Below are 22,246 nucleotides of genomic sequence, written 5' to 3'. Positions count from 1 at the left end.
ACAGCCGCCAGCCAAATGAGGCTTCAAGAGGCGTGCCTCGGCCTTCCCTCTTCCCTTTTCCATCATTTCCCTGGAAACAAGTTGGTGCTGCTGAGTAGGTCTCTTGTTCCAACCCTTGCCCAACCCAGGTCATCCCCTGTGGGAATACAGCTGCCGAGTGAGGCAGTGAGGACTGCAGCTAGACAGGGCTGGGGCAGGTGAGGCTGAGAGTTTAGGTGCTTTGGCCTGAAGTTCTCTGCCTTGTTTGTAGTGGCGTCCTGGGTCCTATGGTGCCACAGTGGATGTGTGAGCTCATCTGTTGGGGGAGAATGCCCTTGGGGCCCACCCTTAGCACAGGACCTGGCATGCAGTATGCAATCAAAGTATTGGTGTTGGATTTGCAAGCTGGTATTATACCCCAGTCGGGCCCTTTCCCCTGTGCCAGAGAAGCACCACAGCACTGTGGCTACGAGAAGGATCCTGGATCCAGAATGTCTCGATTTGAACCCCAACTCTGCCACTTATGAGCTGCCAGACACTGGCTAAGTTACTTAACCTTTCTGAGCCTGTTGTCTCTTCTGTAGAATGGGAATGATAATAATAGTACCTACCTAATAGGGTTGTTGAAGATGAAAGGAATTAATATGTGCCACGTGCTTGGGCCATGCCTGGCAATTAAGCACCATGTACGTAGCAGCTGTTTTTGTTCTTTCAGTGACTGGTACTTCCAGCAACCCAGTCATCTAAACAGAAGTGTGGCAATAATCCTAGACTCCTTCCCTCTCCTTCCATGGCCATATTCAACCCCTGGCCATTCTTTCACCTAAGTATTTCTTCCAGCTCACCACCACACCATCACTTCTTCATTCTCTCTCTCTTTTTTAACAGCTTTATTGGAATTTAATTTACATACCATACAATTCACCCAATTAAAGTGTGCAATTCAATGGCTTTTAGTATATGCACAGATATATGAAATCGCAGTCAATTTTAGATCACTTTTATCTCCTCAGAAAGAAATCCTGGGACTTCCCTGGTGGCACAGTGGTTAAGACTCTGCGCTCCCAATGCAGGCGGCCTGGGTTCGATCCCTGGTCCGGGAACTAGATCCCACATGCATGCTGCAACTAAGAGTTTTCATGCCACAACTAAGGAGCCCACGAGCCGCAACTGAGGAGCCCACCTGCCGCAACTAAGAACCGACACAACTAAATAAATAAATAAATATTAAAATAAAAAAAAGAAATCCTGTATCTTTTAGCTCTTGCCCTCCTATCCCTCCATCTGCTAATCCCAAACTCTAAGCAACCTGTAATTTACCTCCTATTTCTAAAGACTTGTCCATTCTGGACATTTCATATAAATGAAATACAAACAAATACAATATGTGGTCTATTTGTGTCTGGCTTCTCTCTTAGCATGGTATTTTCAAGGTTCATGCATGTTGTAGAGTGCATCAGCATTTCATTCCCTTTTAATGGCTGAAATATTCAATTCTATGGATACACCACATTTTGTTTATCCATTCATCAGTCGATAGACACTTGGGTTGTTTCCACTTTTTGGCTATTATGAATAATGCTTCTATAAATATTCAAGTACAGTTTTATGTGGGCATATGTTTTCGTTTCTCTTGGGTATATACCTAGGAATGGAAGTGCGGGGTCCTATGGAAATTTTATGCTTAATTGTTCGAGGAACTGCTAGGCTCTTTTCCAAAGAGGCTGCACCATTTTACATTCCCACCAGCAATGTATGAGGGTTCTAATTTCTCCTTGCCAACACTTGTTATTATCTGACTTTTGATTATAGCCATCCTAGTGGATATGAAGTGGTATCTCCTTATAGTATTTTTTTAAAAATTATTGACGTATAGTTGACTTGCAATGTTGTGTTCATTTCTGCTGTACAGCAAAGTGATTCAGTTACATATATGTATTCTTTTCCATTATGGTTTATCACAGGATATTGAATACAGTTTCTTGTACTTTACAGTAGGACCTTATTGTTTGTCCATCCTATATATAATAGTTTGTGTCTGCTAATCCCAAACTTCCAATCCTTCCCTCCCCCATCCCAGCTCTCCTTACGGTTTTGATTTGAATTTTCCTGATGACTAATAATGTTGAACATCTTTTCTTGTGCTTATTGGCCGTTTGTATATCTTCTTTGGAGAAATGTCTATTCAGGGCCTTTGCTTATTCAAAAAAATTGGGATTTTATCTTTATTGAGTTGTCAGTCTTCTTTATATATCCTAGATACAAGTCCCTTCTCAGATATGTGATTTGCAAATATTATTTTTCCCATTCTATGTGCTGTCTTTTGACCTTCTTGATAATGTCCTTTGATATGCCAAAGTTTTCAACTTTGATGAAGTCTAATTCACTTATTTTAAATTTTGTTACTTGTGCTTTTGGTGTCATATCTAAGAATTCATTGCTAAATTCAAGGTAATGAAGATTTACCCCTATGTTTTCTTTTAAGGGTTTTATAGTTTTAGCTCTTGCATTTAGGTCTTTGATCCAGTTTAAGTTTGTTTATGGTGTTTGTGAAAGGTCCAATTCATCCTTCTGCACGTGGCTATTCAGTTGTCCCAGCACCATTTGTTGAGGACCATTCTTTCCCCATTGAATGGTCTTGGCACCTTTGTTTAAAATTAGTTGATCATAGACACATGGGTTTCTTTCTAGACTCTCAGTTCTATTCTATTGATCTGTCTATCCTTATGCCAGTACCACACTATCTTGATTTTTATTGCTTTATAATAAGTTTCGCAATTAGGAAGTGTCAGTCCTCCAAATTTGTTCTTCTTTTTCATGATTGTTTTGGCTGATTTGGGTCTCTTGCAATTCCATATGGATTTTAGAATCAGCTTGTCAGTTTCTACTAAGAAGCCAGTTAGTATTCTGACAGGATTGCATTGAATCTGTAGCTCAGTTTGGGGAATATTATTATCTTAACAATACTAGGTCTTCCAATTCATGAATATGAGATGTTTTCCCATTTATTTAGATTTGCTTTAATTTCTTTCAATGATGTTTTGTAGTTTTCAGAGTATAAGTTTTGCATGCCAAATATATTCCTAAGTATTTTATTATTTTTAGTGCTATTGTAAATGGAATTTTCTTATTTTCATTTTCAGATTGTTCACTGCAAGTATATAAAAGAAAACTGCTTTTTGTATATAAATCTTGTGTCCTGCAAACTTGCTGAACTCATTTATCAGTTCTAATAGTTTCTTAGTGGATTCCTTAGGATTTCCTGGATACACAATCATGTTATCTGCAAATAGAGACAGTTTTACTTCTTCCTTTCCAGTCTGGATGCTGTTTGTTTATTTTTCTTGCCCATCTGCCCTGGCTAGAACCTCCAGTACAGTGTTGAATAGAAGTGGGGAGACAGACATCTTTGTCTTATTCCTTCCTGTTCTTAGGGAGAAAGCATTCAGTCTTTCGCTATTAAGTATGATGTGGATTTTTGTAAATGCCCTGTATCAGGTTGATGAAGTCTCCTTCTATTCTTAGTTTTAGTTGTTTTTTTTATTTTAAACATGAAAGTGTGTTGGATTTTGTCCAATGCTTTTTCTGTGCCTATTGAGATGATCATGTAGTTTTTGTTTTTCATTCTATTGATATGTTGACGTATTACATTAATCGGTTTTTGGATGTTTAACCAACCTTGGCACTCCTGGGATAAATCCCACTTGGTTATGTTATGCAATCCTTTTTATATGTTGCTGGATTCTGTTTGCTTTTTATATGTTGCTGGATTCTGTAGTATTTTCTTGAGAATTTTTGTGTCCATATTCATAAGATATATTGATCTGTTGTTTTGTTTTCTTGTGATCTTTTGTCTGCTCTGTGTATCAGGGTAATACTGGTCTTACAGAATGAATTGGGAGCTATTCTTTCCTCTTCTATTTTTGAAGAGTTTGTGAAAAGTTTGCACTTATTCTTTAAATGTTTGGTGAAATTCACCAGCAAAGCCATCTGGGCATGGGCTTTTCTTTGTAGGTCGTTTTTTGATTACTAATTTAATCTTTTTACTTGTCATAAGTCTATTTAGATTGCCTATTTTTTCTTGAGTCAATTTTGGTAGTTCCTGTCTTTCTAGGAATTTGTCCATTTTATTTAAGGTATCTAATTTATAGGCATGTCACTTTGTTCCTCTATAATCCATCTTCCACAGAGTAACCAGTGATCTTTTCAAAAATGCAAATCTGATCATGACACACCCCTGCATCCAGCTCTTCTATGGCTGCCCTTTGCCCTTAGGATAAAGACACATAACCTTAATATTGCCTATAAGGTTCAGCATGGGCTGGCCCCTGTCACCTCTCTGCGGTCATTACCCTCATGGAGCTATGTTCTCCCTTTGTTCCAGACACAGGGAATTCTTTGTAGCTCCTGAACATACCACATGTCACAGGTGCTGTCTCCTCTGCCAGGTGTTTTCTTCTGTTAAGCTCCTGCTTATTCTTCATGGCCCATATTAAAATGTTACCTTCTCTAGAAAAGCCTTCCCGACTGCATCTCCTTTCTATGTATCCCACAGGTCCCGTCTCCCTCTCTTAGAGTATACACCACTATATTTTATTGTTTGTTTACATACCTGTTACCCCACAGGGGCATCTTTGTTTATATATTGGTCCCTACCAGAGATAACTTTTTAATCCCCACATCCAAGACCTGGAAATATCCCTGCAGTAGATCTGAAATGGAATTTCATTCTAGAGAATCCCATCTCCCCTAGCATGCATAGCCTCCCCTTTACTCCAGTTAATTTCTTCTTCTTAAATTCAGCTCCACTCTCTAACCACTCAAGTCTTTTTGGAATACAGATTCTGATAATCACCCCCTTCCCCAACTTCCTGCATTTGTGTATAATGATATCAGCTGACACTTGCTGAACACCATGTCCAAGGTCATAGTTGTGAAAAACGTCCCTGTGTAATCTTATTTAGTGCTAACAGCAGTGAGGTCGCTGTTACTAACTTCATTTTTCAGAGGAGAAAACTGAAGCTCAGAGAGGTTAAGTGAGTTGACCAAGGTCACACAGATAGTGAGCGATGTAGCAGGGACTTGGACATGGGTCTGTGTGATTCCAGTATCTGTGCTCTTAACCACAATACCATCCTATCTTTATGTCTTCTTCGATTTTATCTGATTGGCTGAAAAAATGTGAGAAGCAAGACAAGTCTTGTTTCTTAAGGACCAGTGGGAGAGAAATCTGAGGCCAGCAGTGACAAATCAAAAGGATGGGCAAACCTGAAGGCCACACAGCATGGGGTAGTGATTTGGGACTAGCTTTCAGGACAGGGATCACCTCCCCACACACTTAGAGACTCTGAGGAAGGCAAAGGAATCCTACCGTGGCTGGCTGAAGTTGGAAGTGACCTCTGCTTTCTTCCTTTGGGGCCCACAAGCCGGGCAGTACCAAGCCAGGGAAGGCCGCCTAGAGACGTAAGGAAAATGGGAGCTCAAGACAGGCCAGAATCTGTCCGGTGCTGAGGTGTCAATTTGAGCTGAGGCTGGCCTAGATCCGATCCTGGAAGGGGACTGTTTGGACAGAGCAAAGAATCCTAGGCTGGCAGCTACCTAGGGAGACATATTGGTGATAAGAGGCCGGAAAGCCAGGAAGAGACCAGGGGAGAACTGGACTTCTCATTATGACGGAGATGTGGGGGTAGTGTATGTATAAAATGGATCTTCAAGAATATCTCCCATCATGGAGAGGCAACCCCCGTAGAGGGCTTGGAATGACGGTGTAACCAGGGATAGCATTTCTTTTCCTGGAAATTCCAGTTTCTCCCTCTTTGGCTTAACTTTTCCCTGGGATTGACCAGCAGTAAAAGGTAGACATTGGATGGAGCTTCTCAGAGCATTTATTTTTCCTGATTACAAGTCTGGGAGTGGGGCGCAGCTGAACAGGGCATGTTAGTGGTGTGAGTGCTGGCTTGAGTGGAGGGGCTGAAGCAGGGGTTTGAAGGCAGGGAACAGAAGAGCACAAACGTGGAGCAGCTGAACTAGAACGAAGGACGTGAGGGTAGCCATCAGTAATTCAGGAGGCACTGGGAGCAACTGCAAAGATGAGGACCGCCCCCCCCCCGCAAGCCCACCCCATCCCTGGATCCCCTTTTTTCTTCCTTAAGTTAAAAAACAATTCCTTGAGGCAGCTCAGGCGACAAGGATCAGAAGTCACAGGCTGAAGAGCCGAGGTTGCTCTGGCCAGCAGAGCCACGTTCTGGCCGGATGGCAGCTCAGGCCTCCTCAGCTGTAGCGTCGATGCCCGCGTACGTGAAGTTCTCAAACAGCGACATGTTCACGTAGGCCTGGGGAGCAGAGCAAGCTTTAGTGGGGGCCAGGGATGGGGGCGTGCCTGCCCTGGAGGTCCTTGACCTCCATGTGGTTGGGGTATTTGAAGTGACACGGATTTGTTTCAGAGACTCAAGATGACCCCATGGCCAAGGGTGGTCCTCACCAGCCCAGAGCAGCAAGGTCATCAGACCACAGCTGGGGGCTCACGTGAGAGACCCTTGACACAATTGTTCGAGAGGAGTTTTTTCATGCCCTTATCCGATGAATTGATTGCTAATGCATTCATCCATTCATTTACTTATTCATCTGTTTGTAAGGCTATTTTTGACGATTCATCCATTTTTCTGGTTATTTGATTATTCCTTCATTCTTAAGATCGTTTTATAATTCCTTCAACTACTTAGTCATTAATTCATATGACGAACTCTTCACATTACTCATTTTGAGGCATTTCTTCACTTATATTTATGTGATAATTCATTTATTTATATGGTTACTAGATTCAGTTATTTAATTACATGTTTATTTGAATGATTATTGTATCATCCATCCACTAATTCTATTCATTCATTCATTCAGTTACTGGGTCATTCATTCATCCTCCATCCATTTGGTGAGCTGATCATTCATGATTCCACTCTGGCTCTGTGGCAGGTGAGGTGTCCCAGATGAGAGTGGGCTGATGGCCCCAGCAGAGGACAGGCAGGGAGTCTGGGACCTGGGACCTGGGAAAACGACTTGTGCTGAGGCTAATCAGTGGCCTTGGAAGAGTTTAGAAGGGCCTAGTGTCCAACCCAGTGAGAGCTGGAAAGGGGGGCTGCATCCCAGGGCCCGGCCTAGCTGTGGTGCAGCTAGTGGTGGGGACAGGGACACAGAGGCTGCTGCTCTCTGGCTCCTATGAGAGGGCACCCCTGCGAGCTCGGCGAGACCAGCCCCTGTCCCCCGCAGTCTCCTCACCTTCCTGGCTTCCAGCATTCGGCCCAGCTGCAGCGCGATCTGGGCAAAGGGGGGTCGCTCATACGGACGGTCCCGCCAGCACTGCCGCATCAGCTCGTACCTGCAGGGGGGCGGGGATCGCTGAGGTGAGGGTCAGGGGGCCTGCTGGGGTGACGGGGTTCCCGGGGCTCAAGGCTGAGGGGACTCACACTTCATCATCACAGTTGCGAGGCTGCTCCATGCGGTAGCCCTGCGGCAGCTTCTCATAGAGCTCAGCACATGTCATGCCGCAGTACGGGGTGCCCCCTGCGGGAAGGGCAACGCTCTCTCAGCCCAGGGCCCAGGAGGGAGGGTTGCGGGGGGGGGGTAGGGAGAAGGTGGGGACTCTCTCGGGAACAGGGGTCAGGGACTCACCAAGGCTCACGATCTCCCAGAGGAGGACCCCAAAGGACCAACTGAAATGAGGAGGATGTACTTAGTTACCTTCTAGGCCCCGGGGCCCAGCAGCTTAGTGTCAACCTACCCCAGGTGTGCAGCCCCTCCCAGCCCCTGTGTGTATTTACTTTGCAAGGGTCTGGCCTTGGCCAGCTGTTGTCTCTGCAACTGAAACTCCTTCACAGCCTCCCAGGCTTAATGTAATCATAGCTAACATTTTTACTGTGCACTTACTGTAGGTGAGGCACTGATCATTTAATGTGTATGTTAATTCATTTAACCCTCACACCAACCTTATGGTATAGGTACAATTATTATCCCCATTTTACAGATGGAGGCACAGAGGCACTGAGAGCTTAGCTAGCTCACCCAAGGCCACACAGCTAGTAAGTGGCAGAGCTGGGATTCAAACCCTAGCAGTCTCACTCCAAAGCCCTTGCTCTTAACTGCCTCTTATACTGTAACGACAGCTGTGCAGGTTAGAGGCAGCTGAGGCCAGGGTGCAAGTTCTAGTGGGGGGAGGGAATCTCAGGGGTCTTGGGGCAGAAGCAGGAAGTAGGCAAGTAGTGATCAGAGGGGTGGTGGTGTGGTGGATAGTGAGCCGGGCAGGCCAGGCCAAAGGGCTTGGGGCAAGGGGCAGAGCCAGGGCTGGAGCACTGGGCAGGCCAGGCTCCCTGGAGAGAAGGGCAGGGGTGTGCCAGGATGGCTGTTTGGAGGAGTGAGCGCAGAGAGGGCGTCTTGGGGGTCATGCTCTGGTTAGGTCCTCGGGTGGGTATGACCTCCCCTTCAGAGAGGAAGGCGAGAACATTCTTTGAGTGGTCTCTCCATTCACCAAGGTGTTATCCACCAGCATCCCCAAGCCTCTCCAAGGCATCCTCCAGTCTCTTAGTCAAATATAGCTCTAAACCACCCCTACTCCAATCCTACTCCTGACACACCTTCCAAGTTGAAACTTCCTTCCAGCTAGCCCCACGCCTTCCCACTAAGATGCCAGGCATGGCCAAGGTATACCTGAGACACATCTGTCACACCTGGAACACACCGTAGGGATGGCCAACTCATGCCTTGGACTACCTGAGACATCTCTGAGGTGTGTCCAGGTTACACCTACAAGCATCCTCAGGGGACCAAACCCTCCCGCCCCTCCCCCACCACACTCACACATCGCTCTTGGTAGTATAGACACTGTAGTTCAGAGACTCGATGGCCATCCAGCGCACGGGGAGACGCCCCTGGGAGAGAGTGGGTGTGAGGGGTCAGGTGACGAGAAAGGGGCAGTTTAGCAGGTTCTGGGAGGCAGGGCCAGGCCTGGCCCTGAGAGAGGGACCCGGTGAGACTTACCATCGTCTTCTTCACATAAACCTCCTCCCCCCGAGAAAGGCCGAAGTCCGCAATCTTGGAGGCCAGGTTCTCTCCGACTAGCACGTTTCGGGCAGCCAGGTCCCTGTGGATGAACTGCAGGCACGGTCAGAATTCAGGAAAGTTGGGGGATGAGTGAGCCCCAGACTCCGGGGCCAGCGAGGGGTCTGGCCCCGCGGCTGGCTTCATGGGCCCCTCCATGCCTTTAGTAGCCCCTTACTCTTCTGCCCCCCAACCCAGGCCTCATCCTGGATCAGAAACTCCTGCCTGAGAAGAACCACAGTGCTGGCTGTCATCCCTTCCTTCTAGTGACCTGGGCCACGGCCAAGTTCAGGCTGTATCCTCTCCTGGGACGACGGTGGGCTTTTCCCCAGTGACCACGCTGCACCTTCTCCTCTTTGTGTGCTCCCTGACCCCGCCTTTCCTGACCTCTCCCTGACCCCCACCCCACTGATGAGCGTGGAGAGGCCCTTCTCTTGCCCAAAGTGACCTCTCCCTTGAGTTCCAGATCCTCCCCACTGGGCCCTCCACCTTCCTCAGAGACCTCTCTCCATCACCCCTCCCTCTATCTTGGCCCCTTCCCCTCTGCTTTCAAAGATACTCAAAACTTTAACAACTTCAAAATGCCTCCCCTCAGTCTCAACTGTCCCCTCTCTCCTTTCATTGAAGCGGGGTGTCCTCGAACTTGGGCTCGGGCCTCACCTGTCTGTTCTACCCTCCAGCATCTCCTGGTGAGTCTCGCCCACTCCCTGGCCACCAGTGTCACCAACTGTGAAGTGACAGCTCCCAGACTGTCGTCCCCGGACCAGGACTCCCTCCTGAGTTTTAGGCTGGCTTCTACAACCGCTAAGCCAACACCTCCACCATGATGTCCCTTGGATGCTTCAAATGCAACACCTTTTTCAGACCTGCTTCTCGCCCTGTGTTCTCACCCACTCATCCAGGACAGGATGGGGTCACGTCCCTCTTTATTTCTCAATCCCACATCAGTTAGAGCCTGCTGATTTAATCTCCTGAAGTCCGCTCGATGGTCTCCCCTCCCCTCCCCCAACACACACTCACACACACCTGCTTCTCACTCAGGTACTGCATGCCATTGGCAGCATCACTGGCAAAACGCAGCAGCTGCCGGGAGCTGAGGGTGGAGGCCGTTCCATGTTCTCGGGCAAAAGCTGGGTCAGTTTCCAGGACCCGGCTCTTCCTCAGGAAATCGAGCAGGTTCCCATAGGGGGCATATTCAATGGCGATATACAAGTAACCTGGGAGGTGAGGAATACAGGGTGGTAGTTTATACTCAGGCAACCTGGGGTGGTAGCAGGCACCCCATGGTACTAGACAGGGAACCTGGTGCACAAAGGAGAACCAATAGTGATGTTTCGGTATCCCGAAGCTTCCCACAAGCTACAGATGCGAAGGTGACGGCTGATAATGGGGGTTTGGAAGAAGGGGTAGGTGACGAGTTGGGGGCTCACCTCGGTTCTCACAGGCCCCCAAGAGGTTGATGATGTTGGGGTGATGCCCCAATTTGCACAGAACTTCCAGTTCTCCCGCGAAGTCACGATGGTCATTTTCAGACGCATACTCTGTGTAAAGAATCCAATATCACTTTTGCCGAAAATAACCCTGGAGAAAGGGTATGGGCTGGTGAGGGCTGGTGTCAGTTGCTGGTGGAAGCCAGGTGGGGCCTGGGATTGTGGGACAAAGGAGAGGGTCAGGGCTTGGGCGGGAGTCACTCGCAGCGGACCTTTCAGCATCTTGATGGCTGCATTCATCTTGAGTCCGTCCTTCTTGATCATGGCCCGGATGACCTGGCCGAAGTTCCCCTCCCCAATGAGATCCTCAAAGGTGATGTCCTCCCATTCCAGCACTGGGTAATTCAGGGGCTCGGGCTGTGGTTTTGGCCGCCGGGTCAGTGTCAAGGTGCCCGAGCTGAACTGCAGGATGGTCTCCTCACCCTTCATAGGATGGGACAAGTGGGCAGACAGTCCACACAAGAGACAGGGGCAGCAAGATGCACAGATAGGCAGACAAAGAGTGGTTAGACGAATGGACAGAGACTCAGACAGAGGGCACCCTGGTGGCCAGCCAGGCACAGTCAGACACAGGACATATACTGAGACAGAATCATATGAGATGGAGCCATAGGTGGGCTGTTGGGTGGACAGATGTCCAAGGAGAGAAATGCAGAGGCCGCCACCTGGGGATCAGGTGTGTGTGGCTCTGGAGGAACAAGGAGTGGGTAAAATTGCTAGAAGCCATGGCGTGAGTTGATGGAAGGATGATACTCCTAACATTTAAAACTGAAAGGAATTGGAATGAACTGTGATGGGGAGTAATGAGCTTCCCCTTATTGTGCTGATCCCACGAGCGTTTTTTTTTTTTTTTTTTGTCACCAAGGACGCTCTGGCGGGGAGTCCAGCCCTGGGCAGTGGGCTAGGGCACATTTACTGTGCACCTACTCCATGCTAAGCCCTGAGCTGCGGGGAGCCAGTGGATGGGTTTTCTTCTCCACAGCAGTGGAAGTAGAGCATAATTCCACCTGTCCACCCACCTGGTGGCCACCCATAGCTCTCAAATCACCCCAGGACCTGAGGGTAGAGCATAAAAAAGAGGAACATCCACTTCCCCCAACCAGCCCTGGGCCACCTGCGCAGGGCTGATAGCAGGAAGAGGAAACCGCTGAACAGGACCACGGGCGCTGCCAACATGAGAACCAAAAGAAGGGTTAAGACAGACCTGGTGGTGGGTGCGGTCCCTACGTGAGCTGCAGCCCAGCTTGAGGGGCGAGGGCTGAGGACACAGGTCACGTGGATTCACACAAAACATGGACAGATGAAGGCAAACACCAGCATGCACACGCATGTTCTAGTGGCGGCCCGTATGCAGGGCATCCATGAGAGCTACACGTGGACATGTGCTCAAGCAGGAGCACAAGCAGAGGGACACACGTATCAGGGACACAGGCACGTACAGATGGGGGTACTCACAGGGACGCACACGTGCACTCACGCCCGGCACACGCGCTCATGCATACACGCACGCATACGCGCACGCAGGTGCATGTAGCGGGGGTACCTCTTGATATATGTCAGGGTCCTATACCCATTTAAGGCTGCTTTCCTACTCCTTCCCTCCACATTCGTACCCGTGACCCTCTCCTGCCACAGCCAGGGCCGCTTTCTGCACACACTGACCTCAGAAGGAGGCCAATGCTGCCTGGAACAAAGAGGCTGATTGAATCTCTGAAGGGAGTTTTCTAAAGGCACGGCAGAGACAATAGCCTCGACACTAGGCTTTGTATCACAAGGATCAGCCCTTGAGAGAGAAGTTTTTTGTTCTAGTTTTTGTTTTTTTGAAATGCCAAAGCTTGGCTGTAAATATCAAGAGCCCAGGCACAGAGGACCAAGGTCAGAGTTCAGATCATAAGTGACAACAGTGGGGAAGATCCCAGAGGAGAGACAGTTGGGAGGAGGTGACAAGATGAGGTGATGCCTGGTCCCTGAAGAGTAGCCAGCACCCCACCCCCACCCCCAGCCCCTCGGTGCGGGCCTGCTGGCTGGAGGGGCATAGACAGGACAGAAAACTCAGCCAGGTTTACAGGGAAGCCGAGAGGGGAGGCCTGTGCTTCCTGTCTTCCAGGAGTGACAGGTGAGGCTGCAGGCCCAGCTCAACAGCTGTAGGAGGGTCTGCAGCAACGGGTCTGAGGGTCACAGAATACGCTGCCTTCGGCAGGGCACAGGGAAGCCCCCTGGAGTTCTTATGTCTCCCCAGGGAGGCCCTGGGATTTGCAAGGATGGAGGTTGGGACGAGGAACTCACAGCGCGAGTGCGCTGCCGGCAGGAAGGAGGCTACGGAAGGGCTGAGGACATGAGTCACAGATGCGTGCAGGTGCAGGGTGGTTCCCAAGTGCCGGACGGCCTGCCCAGACAGAGGCCGGCATGGAGCCCAGGCGTTCCCTACGTTATCACCAGGTTTCCCAGGCTTCCATCACCCCTCGTGAGAAGGGGGAGAATCCTTAATTGACCGTGGTGCAACATGGACATAACCGAGTGATTCTGAACTGGGGATATTAAACATGTCACCACGAATATAAATGGGCTGTGAGTTGAGTTCACTTCTAGAGAAATAAAGAAAATTATTGATAAGTATCGTACCCTTGCATGTTGTTGAGTGTAGTCTTATACCTATGACACAAACACCCATGTGTGCGTGTACACACACACACACACACACACACACTCGCAGTGTACAAATACTCATGTGTGTATAGGTAGGAACATATATACACAAGGTCTGCACACATGTGCCCTGAGAAAGGTACAGGTGACTGACCGATCCCGACTGGTAGGTGAAGGTGCGTCTGCGATGCAGGCAGCTTCTGCGGATGCACGCCAGGGTTAAGAGAGCAGCCAGGATGGTGAGGCAGGTGGCAGACACAGAGCCCACCACAGCCAGGACCAGCTGTTGATCCAGACCCTCTTCAGCTGCCTGGACCTCTTGGACTGGGCCCTCGCTCTGCAGCCCTGGATCCAATAAGAGGGGCAGATCATAGGGACGCCTGGGTCAGGGAACCCAGAGGCCACCATGGGGTCACACAGAGGGAGAGGTCAGAGATCCCAGTTCCAGGGAGGGAGCAGGTATATCAGGCCTAGGACCAATGGGTCTGGAATGACATGATTTTTCCAGCACTAGGACAATGGGCCATAGGAAGGGAAGGGTCAGGGTCCCCAGTGTCAGGGCTTGTGTCATTTGTTGGGAGGGGGCCTAGGATGCCCTAGCTCCAAGGCAGGGGATCGCTTGGAAGGAGAGAGCACTGAGACTGACCCTGTGGCCCAGGAGTCCTCTTGGGCCCCGCCCTCTCACCGTTGCTTAGGGTGGACTCTTCGACCAGGTCGCTCCAGTCACCGGGGCCCTGGACACTGGCCCGCACACGGAAGAGGTAACGCGTGCTGGCGTTGAGGCCGCGGACGACGGTGCTCGTCTCCTCGGGCCTGTCCACGTCCATCCACAGCGGGTCTCCTGAGCCCTCAGCCACCTGTACCTCCACAATGTACTTGGATATAGGCCCAGCAGGAGCCTCTGGGCGCTGCCACACCAGCTGGATCTCGGAGTCTGAAAGGGCCTGGGCGTGGAGGTGTCGGGGGGCTGGGGGCCCTGGGGACACGGGGTGAGAAGGCAGGGCTCAGATGGGACCGGGCTGTGTGGCTGTGGGGTCAGACAGATCCACGCTAGCTGTGTCCCTGGCTCCGCGAACCCGGAACGGGAGCCACCCTGCCGACCTCCTCCTTCCTTCCTGGGCTGAATCCCTCTCCCTGCGGCTTGCTTTACCCCTGAGCTTCTGCTGCCCCTGGTTCTCCTTACATGTAAGGAGAACGTGTATGTTCTCCTTACATACATTCTCTTCCTGGTGGCCCAGACCCTCCTCCCAGTGTCGTAGGTCCTCCCCATGTCCCTCCACACCCTGTGTTCCCACCAAGTCCCATGTCCTCCTGGTATCCTGTATCCTTCCCTGTGTCATGTCCTCCCCGTGCTTGTGTCTGCCTCACATCCCAGGTCCTCCCTATGCCCATGTTTTCATGTGCAATTCTCTCTGCATGTCCATCCAGGCTCCTATAACCTCCCATGTCCTTTTGGGTCTCCTGTGTTCCCTGCGTCCCATGTCCTCCCTCGTCTTGAGCCCATCACCCCCGCCCCAGCGTACCGCTGGGGGGCAGAAGCACACGAGCAGCGGGTGAGGCTGGGCCCAGGAGGGTACAGTGGTAGAGCCGCACGTCCAGCTGGTAGTGGGTGCCAGGTGTGAGTCCAGTCAGGAGGGCGGTGCGGGCCTGGGGGGACGAGACGTTCTCCCGCCGCTCCTGTCCCCGGGCCCCGTCCCACAGGCGCAGCAGGAAACCATCGCCCACCAGTGGCCCCGGCACCGAGGGTAAGGACCAGCTCACTCGCAACCGGTCGGGGCCCTCCACATGCCAGCCCTCCAGCCACGGCTGCAACAAGGGCTCTGGGGCCAGAGGTCGGGGGTCAGAACTGTCCAGTGGGTCCCTGGGGCCGGGTGGGATAGTGATCCCCAGGGGACAACCTCCAGTGGGAAAGGCAGGGACCCCCAGGGTGGACAAGCCATGACAACCCTGAGTGTATAGGACAGTAACCCCTGGGGGGCGGAAAGGGTTAACTCTTGGCCTCTCACCAGGACAGTCTGTGGTCATGAGGGTGGGAGGCCCCCAGGCCCCCTCCCCCCCTTCCCCTGGCCGGCTCAGCTGCACGCGGACACTGTATCCTGTCTTCGGCCTCAGGTTCATTAACGTCACGTTCTCACTGGGGTCCACTGGGGGCGGGGTGTGCAGCACACACTATTCAGTCCCAACTCTTTCCAGAAGCCACCACTCTCCCTTCAGTCCCTCTCTTCTCCACACACTTCTCCCTCCTTCCATCCCCCCTTTCCCCTCATCACTGCCTGACATCCCATCCTTCCCCAGACACCCCCACCTCCACCCCCTGCTCTCTCCCCGCTCACCCACGATGGTGGACCAGGCCATGGTGCTGTCCTGGGGCCGGTAGTGCAGCCGTACAGAGGCGATGGGCCCGTCCCCGGAGAAGGAGACCAGTGGGGAGACCATGAGCTGACGGCTCTGCTTGGCCAGGAGCCGAGGGGCAGTCAGGGGCACCGGGGGCACTGCCAGGAGACTTGGGGTAAGGCATGGCCCAGACAGCACCCCCAGTCGTTGGAAATAGGAGCAGACTCTATCTTCTGGGCATCAAAGACAATTCTGGCTTTCGGTTTAGATCGGGGGACCCCCTGGGCTGGGGAGAGACCAAGTTCAACAGATGACCAGAGAGTCCAGGGCCCAGGGAGGACAGCTCAGGGTGCAGGGACTCGGCAATAAGGACATGAGGGTGTCCCAAAAGATGTGAAGTGAGGGAGTGGCATGGCTGGACAGGGGTTTGGGGGAGGGCACTCTGCCCATGCAAGGTGGGTGCAGACGGAGGGGGCTGAAACCCAAGGCGGTGTCATCCTACTCTCTGCCCCTCCCTCCATCATCCATCACTCTCTTAATTAACAAAAAAAGGGTAGCAGGTGATGAAGCGCCTGCCCTACCCGGATGCTTCACGTGCATCGTCTCTAATCCTGACCAGGGCCTTCAGGCAGGGCTCATCACCCCTATGTTATGAATGAAGAAACTGAGGCTCAGAGACATGGAGCAACTTGCTTAAGGACACGGAGCCAGGGTTTGAACAGGGTCTATCTGACCAGGCCACCTAAAATCAGCCCATCCTACTCCAAACAGCTTTTGTGCTCCTGCTTAGTTTCCTTACCCCACGGTCACTGCCCTTTCTGCTTTAGCTTTTCTCTCCGGGTTATTGCATTAATGCCTTAACTGGTTCCCTTGCCTCTTTCAAACATTTTCCAGACGGATTTTCTAAGAATGGATGGATGGATGGATCGATGGATCGGGGAGGGTCAAGGAGGGTGCAGGGGTGTGGCTGAGGGGGTGGGAGGGAACAGTGGGGTCAGGCAGGAAGAAGTATGTCAGGAGGAGGTGCTGGTCTGGAGGGAGAGAAAGGTCCAGTTTGGATCCTATGGAGCCCCTGGGCCTGTGGCTCACATGTGAGGTTAGACGTGGAGGCGGCTGGATAGAAAGTGGGCCCTTGAGTCATGCACCGGGTAACTTCCATGCTGACTTCAGAACCAGACCTCCACTACACAGAGGTCCCGCCAATGGGGTCTGGGGCCCAGGAGAGGGGTCCAGGCTGCAGATCATATCCGGGAGTTGCTAGGGAACATTTGAAATCTTAGGAATAGTTGACATTTTAACTAATAGTAAGAATAAATATCAACATACATTGAGCACATACCCTGTGTCAGGCACTGTGCTAAATGCTTAAAAGCATCATCTAATTTAATCTTTATAGCAACCCTATCAAGGGAGCGCTGATATCCTCATTTCACAGAGAGAGAAACAAGCTGTGAGGAGATAAGTAACTTGCTTAGATGATGGAGCTCAAGTTTGTAGTGAAGATTCAAAGCCAAGCTGTCTGGGCCCAAAGCCTGGGGAGAGTGAGAAGAGAAAGGCTGGAGGTGGGGCACCGGGGTGGGTGACAGAGTGGTGGAGAGAGAATGGGAAGCAGAGTCTGACCGTGAGAAAGAGGAAGATGAGCAAGACATTTGGGCTTATGTCAGGGGAGGGCGGGGTCAGGAGCACTGGGAAAGAGAAGCCAAGGTGCGGCAGGGGCTGTGAACGTCTGAGGCTTATGGTGCTGGAGAAGGCGAGGGACACCTATACCGAGGTGTGGGTGCTCTGCTCTGAGCGATCCTGGGCACTGGCAGCTACCGCCTTACTCACCAGGAAGCACCTTTGGAAATGAAGCAGGTCACCCTCTGAGTTCCACAGCCCCAGGCACTCCCCTGTCCTAGCAATGAGTGCCCTGTGGTGTGACTCGGGGTTGGCGGGCGGGGAGATGCGGCATCCCAGAGGTGGAGTGAAAGGCACTGTGTCTGTGGGGCGGGGTTTGGGGGAGGTAGAGAGGGGAGGCATCACCCTGGGCAAGGCTGCAGGGTGTCCCATTTCTGGGGCATGGGATGCCCTTTCCAGATGGGACTGAGCTGTGCTCCAGCCTGGACAATGCCCTGCCCACGCCTCAGGTTGACGACAAGCCCTCTTCTCTGTCTGGTGCTGGGCTGTGACCTTAGATGCCCTTGCCCTTCCTGCTACGATGCCCAGTCTCAGCAGCATCAGCTAGGACATCACTGACCTTTGACGTTGACCCTGAAGCGTCGGCTGTCTTGGCCACCAGACGTGGACACGCGGCACTCCCAGAGCCCACTGTCCCCAAGAGCCAAACGGGGCACCTCGAACTCGGCTGTGGTCCTATCTGGCTCCACAATGGCCTTGGTGGACTGAGAGAGACAGAGGAAGGGACAGACCACAGAGAATGTGTGCCATGTGGCAGATACAAGTGTGCTCGTCCAGGCTGATGAGGGGACAGAGCCTGGGTGGTGGTCCCTCAACAATCAGCCTGGCCCCATTTGAGCTGTGGTCAGGTTGGTGGGCAGAGCCCGCAGAGAGCCCCGAGGGGTCAGGGGTCTGAAGGGGCAGGGGTGCTGGGCTGGGGTCACGGGGCTGACCAGGAGGACCGTGCCGTCCGGCTTGCGGAGCTCCACGCTGCCCCGGACTGGGAAGGGGTTCCCCGCGGCGGCACAGTTGATCCGGGGTGTCGTCTCTAAGTTGAACTCCAGTTCTGAAACCATGTCCAGGATCTGGGGGATCCGGTCTGGGGAGAGAGGGGACACGCATCCTGGAGGCCCTGCAAGGGCAGATACGTGACTGCCACAGCGCCCATCCTCTGGAGTCCTGCATCTTAGTGGAGGTATCGCCAGCAGCCCAATCACCTGGGCCTGAAAGCCAGCAAAGTCCTGTGCAACTCCTCCAGGGCCCTCATGCCCACCTCTGACTGCCCCTGAGTCTACCTCCTGCACCCTCTGCCTCCTCATACCTTCCCACACGGAGACCAGACCCCTTGCCAGCCTCACAGCCGGAACGCTGGTTCAGGCCTCCATCGTTTCTGGGCCCTGCAACAGGTCTTCCAGGCTCTCCGGCTTCCACTCCCCACCCAGCAGACAGTCTCCTCTCTCAAACACAAACCTGAGAGCCCGGTGCCTCTTCAACAATTCCCTGCTGCCCTCCCATATTAAGTGCAAATCCTATAGCCTGTCATTCAAAGGCCCCAAGATTTGACCTCCTCTGATCACTCCCGGAGCCTCCCCTCACGCCATTGTCCTGGTACCTGAGCCTGAGTCCTCAATCCCCCGGCCGTTGCCCTGCTCTCTCTCCAGACATCTTTCTCTTGTCCTTCATATCCCATCTCAGATCGCACCTCTTCCCAGAAGCCCTCCCTGACTCTCTCAGGCTGGTCGGGGCCTCCTCTGGGCTCCCACCCACCCTGGGGTGCTGCCCATCCCTGTATGGATGATGTGGGCTGGCGGTGAGAACTTCCAGACCATGAGCTCCCTGAGGGCAGGGCTTTGAGCCAGGGAGATGCGTCTGGTGAAGGCTGACCCGTTCCGAGGGACCTCAGAGCCCCCCGAGCTCGTACCTGACTTCTCACAGTGCACCCCATGCCACCCGGAGGGGCAGACGCAGCCGCTGAAGCGGTCACAAGTGCCGCCGTTCTGACACTGGCACTGGAGGTGGCAGTCAGCCCCGAAATGACCTGGGGCACAGGCTGGGAACAGAGGGGGTGTGGTTAGAGGGGCACAGGTCAGGGGGCAACGAGGGCCGGCTGGGGCCTGGGTAATGACTGGCTGGGTAGAGAGGGCACTGGCCAAGTGAGCGGGGACCGTGGAGGTCTTGGTGTGCACGTCGGGGCCAGAGTGAAGGGCTGTGTCCGGGCTTGTAGCCGACTGCCTGGGTCAGGGAGCACGGAGGGTGGGTTAGTCCGTACCTTCCTGGCACTGGCTTCCTCTCCAGCCAGATCCACAAGAACAGCCATAGGGGTCCGGGAGGCAGAAGGTGAGGCCTCGGCAGCCTGATGTACCTGGGCACTGTTCCTGGCAGCTCTGACCAAAACGGCCCTCTCTGCAGGCTAGAAAGAGGGCATGTGGGTGTAGGGGCCTCTTCTGGGCCCCAGGGTTCAAGACCTACTTGGCATGTTCACCCTCCAAGGTCCATGCCCATGGTTTGAGAGTCTTCCCCCAGCCAGGCATCCTCTCCTGCCCAGGTCCTAGCGCCCCCCACCTCCTTACCTTGCTCACAGCGGGTCCCAGTGAATCCAGGGGGGCACACACACTCGCCGTCCTGGTCGTGGCAGACACCTCCATGCAGGCAGCCCGGGCATTCCTTGGTACAGTCCTGTCCCCAGTGCCCTGCCTCACAACCTGCAGGAATGTGCTTTCAGCAGCTGACCCTCACCCACTGGACCACTGCTGCTGAGGACTGGGGCAGCCCTGGGGGACCAGAGGATGCAGGGGGTCCACAGGAAGTACCATAGGGCTCCCAGCCTCCCACACCACCCACCACCTCTGCCCTCTGCTCCTGACCCCGCACGATGAGTCGAAAGAAGGCGCTGCCCAGTGGGCTGGCTTCCAGGTAGGTGGCACTGTAGATGCCGCTTGATGACGGCTGCACGTTTGGGAGCTGCAGCAAGAACCGCCCTTCCTGGGCCTCATGCCAGTCCAGGGTGTAGAAGTAGGATCCTGGGGGCAGAAACGGGTCACAGGGGCCTCAGCGTCACACAGGAGCTGGCGTTCCCTCCCGCTGCCCACCTCGGCCTGCGTCACACCAACGTGCGCCAGGCAGAGTGAGCAGACCTGGGGGACGGCACCGGTGAGTGTCTGGACCCAAAAGCCAGAAAGCTGGGAAGCATCCCCTTTTCCATGTTCCACCAACCACTCAGTAAATCACCAAGTCCGGTCCAGTCTCCCCCTCGTCTCCTAGAGCTGCCCACTCCTCTCCACGTGCACTGCCACCACCCTGCTCCCAGCCTCCCACAGCCTTCCAAGCAGTCTCTCTGCCTCCAGTCTCCCCCTTTCCTGTCCGTCCTTCACTCAGCAGCCAGTGAGGTTTTTCTCCAATAGATTCCGCAGTAGCTCCCCTGCTTAAGCTCTTCCGTAGTTCTCCACTGCCCTCAAGACAACATCCGACTCCTTAGCAAATGATTTTCACCAGTTTGGCCACTGTGTAGCCCACACCTCTCCACATGCTGCCTGACTCCTAACATTCCTGAGTTCCTGAATTGCGTGTATCTCTTCTAGAAACACTGTGGTATCTCACAGCTTCCTGCCTTTGCTCTTAGCAATCCTCCTCCTGGAATGTTCTTCCCCTCTTCTTCGTGCAGCTAGTTCCCAGGAGCCTCTCCCTCCAGGACGTGTGGACCCTCATATCAGGGTCCTTGTCCCTGCCCCACCCCTTCTTGCCTCTTTGCTCAGGACGGAACAGAGATTCTAGGGAACGCAGGTCTACCTGACTCTCCACATCTCTCATCAGTTCGGGGGGTCTGGAGCTCAGGAGGCAAAGCCCTTGGCCCAAGAGAAGGGTCCTCCTCCCTCAGGAGCCCAGGGACACATGAGTCAGCCAAAGGGCTGCGGGTGTGAGAGCTGAGGCGGGAATCTGTGGGGCCGCACAGGAAAGCTGCCTCCTTCTATGGGGTGTGGCCAGAGGGCCTGATAGGGCCAGGATGGGGGCAGGCCTGGGCTGAGATCCCCAGGCCTGCCCAGGCCCCTGCGCGTGCCTTGACAAATCTCTGGAAGAGGCCAAACCTCCCTTGCCTGTTCTGGGACTTTGTTACCCGTTCGCTTCCTCAGCATGGGGACTGCTGCTCCCTGCCAGACGGGCTAATGCGATAGCACCTGCTAACTCTCAGAGGAGAGTCCAACGTGAGGGGCTAACACAGCGCTAATTTGGGGGTGACAGGGAAGCAGGTGGCTGACCACGAGGCTGCTGGTCCTCTGGGCGCAGCAGGAGGACATCTCACAGCTAGAGATGAGTTGGATGCAGGTGCTTCCCATGGACCTGGTGCAGGAGAGAGGGGGCGCCCCGGAGGTTGGCCAGTGGGGGTAACAGGTGCCGTGTCAGGGGCCAAAACTGGGAACTCTGAGGGCCATGGAGGTGTTGGGGTGTCAGAGCTATGGATTTACCTGCCCACCCAGGTCAGATGCCCCTCTCACCGTTGCTCTTCCAGATCACATCTGTCTGCTTCTCCTTGCGCACCCACGCGGAAAGTACTGCCGTGTCGCCCTTATTCACCGTGTGTGTGACCTTGCCCGGGAGCAGGTGGGCTGCGAGGCGGATGGAGGGCGGGGTCAGGGGCTCAAGGGCAGGCCCTCCTGCCCCTCCTCCCCGCCGGCGGCCGGACTCACCTCCCGGGCTGTTGTGCACGTAGAGGACGCGCGCGCGCCGCGCCCCCGCGCCGCCCACGCAGGAGAAGACGCCCACCAGGTCCGAGGGCTGCGAGAAGCCGCGCAGCGTCACCTGGCGCGAGCCATTGCGGGCCAGGTGCAGGGGCTGCCAGGGCCGGGGCGTGCGCACAATGCGGTCGTCCTTTTCCAGCAGCAGCGGGGACCCCCAGGCGTCCGAGCCCCTGCCCGCCCCCGCCTCCCCGGACACGCAGGTCAGGAAGAAGCGCTGGGGCTCGGCCAGGCGCAGGTCGGCCAGCAGCGTCAGGTCCACCGCAGCGCCTGCGCCGGGACACCGGGCTCCGTATCTGGCAGGGCCCCGCCCTCCCCCTC

General features: G+C 53.4%; 1 protein-coding gene across 2 annotated transcripts in view; it reads right to left on the bottom strand.

Moving 5' to 3' along the window:
• Positions 1-5,845: 5,845 nt before the first annotated feature.
• TIE1 (tyrosine kinase with immunoglobulin like and EGF like domains 1) overlaps positions 5,846-22,246 on the bottom strand; it is a 19,638-nt gene continuing 3,237 nt past the window's right edge. Inside the window, exons 2-23 of one of the 2 annotated variants that reach the window (XM_007468231.1) lie at positions 21,878-22,195; positions 21,686-21,796; positions 20,060-20,215; positions 19,766-19,897; positions 19,465-19,605; positions 19,117-19,245; positions 18,149-18,294; positions 17,776-17,920; positions 15,539-15,697; positions 15,212-15,349; positions 14,729-15,025; positions 13,891-14,181; positions 13,360-13,550; positions 10,772-10,982; positions 10,500-10,610; positions 10,096-10,286; positions 9,010-9,123; positions 8,830-8,900; positions 7,648-7,688; positions 7,443-7,539; positions 7,255-7,354; positions 5,846-6,311 (exon numbers count right to left, since the gene is read on the bottom strand). In XM_007468231.1, coding sequence (XP_007468293.1) covers positions 6,240-6,311; positions 7,255-7,354; positions 7,443-7,539; positions 7,648-7,688; positions 8,830-8,900; positions 9,010-9,123; positions 10,096-10,286; positions 10,500-10,610; positions 10,772-10,982; positions 13,360-13,550; positions 13,891-14,181; positions 14,729-15,025; positions 15,212-15,349; positions 15,539-15,697; positions 17,776-17,920; positions 18,149-18,294; positions 19,117-19,245; positions 19,465-19,605; positions 19,766-19,897; positions 20,060-20,215; positions 21,686-21,796; positions 21,878-22,195 — 3,362 coding nt within the window. In that variant the 3' untranslated portion in view covers positions 5,846-6,239. The remainder of the gene's footprint in view (positions 6,312-7,254; positions 7,355-7,442; positions 7,540-7,647; positions 7,689-8,829; positions 8,901-9,009; positions 9,124-10,095; positions 10,287-10,499; positions 10,611-10,771; positions 10,983-13,359; positions 13,551-13,890; positions 14,182-14,728; positions 15,026-15,211; positions 15,350-15,538; positions 15,698-17,775; positions 17,921-18,148; positions 18,295-19,116; positions 19,246-19,464; positions 19,606-19,765; positions 19,898-20,059; positions 20,216-21,685; positions 21,797-21,877; positions 22,196-22,246) is intronic. The other variant, XM_007468232.1, reaches the window with a different exon arrangement.

Source organism: Lipotes vexillifer, unplaced genomic scaffold, assembly GCF_000442215.2.
Source record: "Lipotes vexillifer unplaced genomic scaffold, Lipotes_vexillifer_v1.1 scaffold661, whole genome shotgun sequence".
Lineage (NCBI taxonomy): Eukaryota > Metazoa > Chordata > Mammalia > Artiodactyla > Lipotidae > Lipotes > Lipotes vexillifer.
The sequence above is the reverse complement of the archived record's forward strand: the minus strand, read 5'-3'. Positions and strand labels throughout refer to the sequence as shown.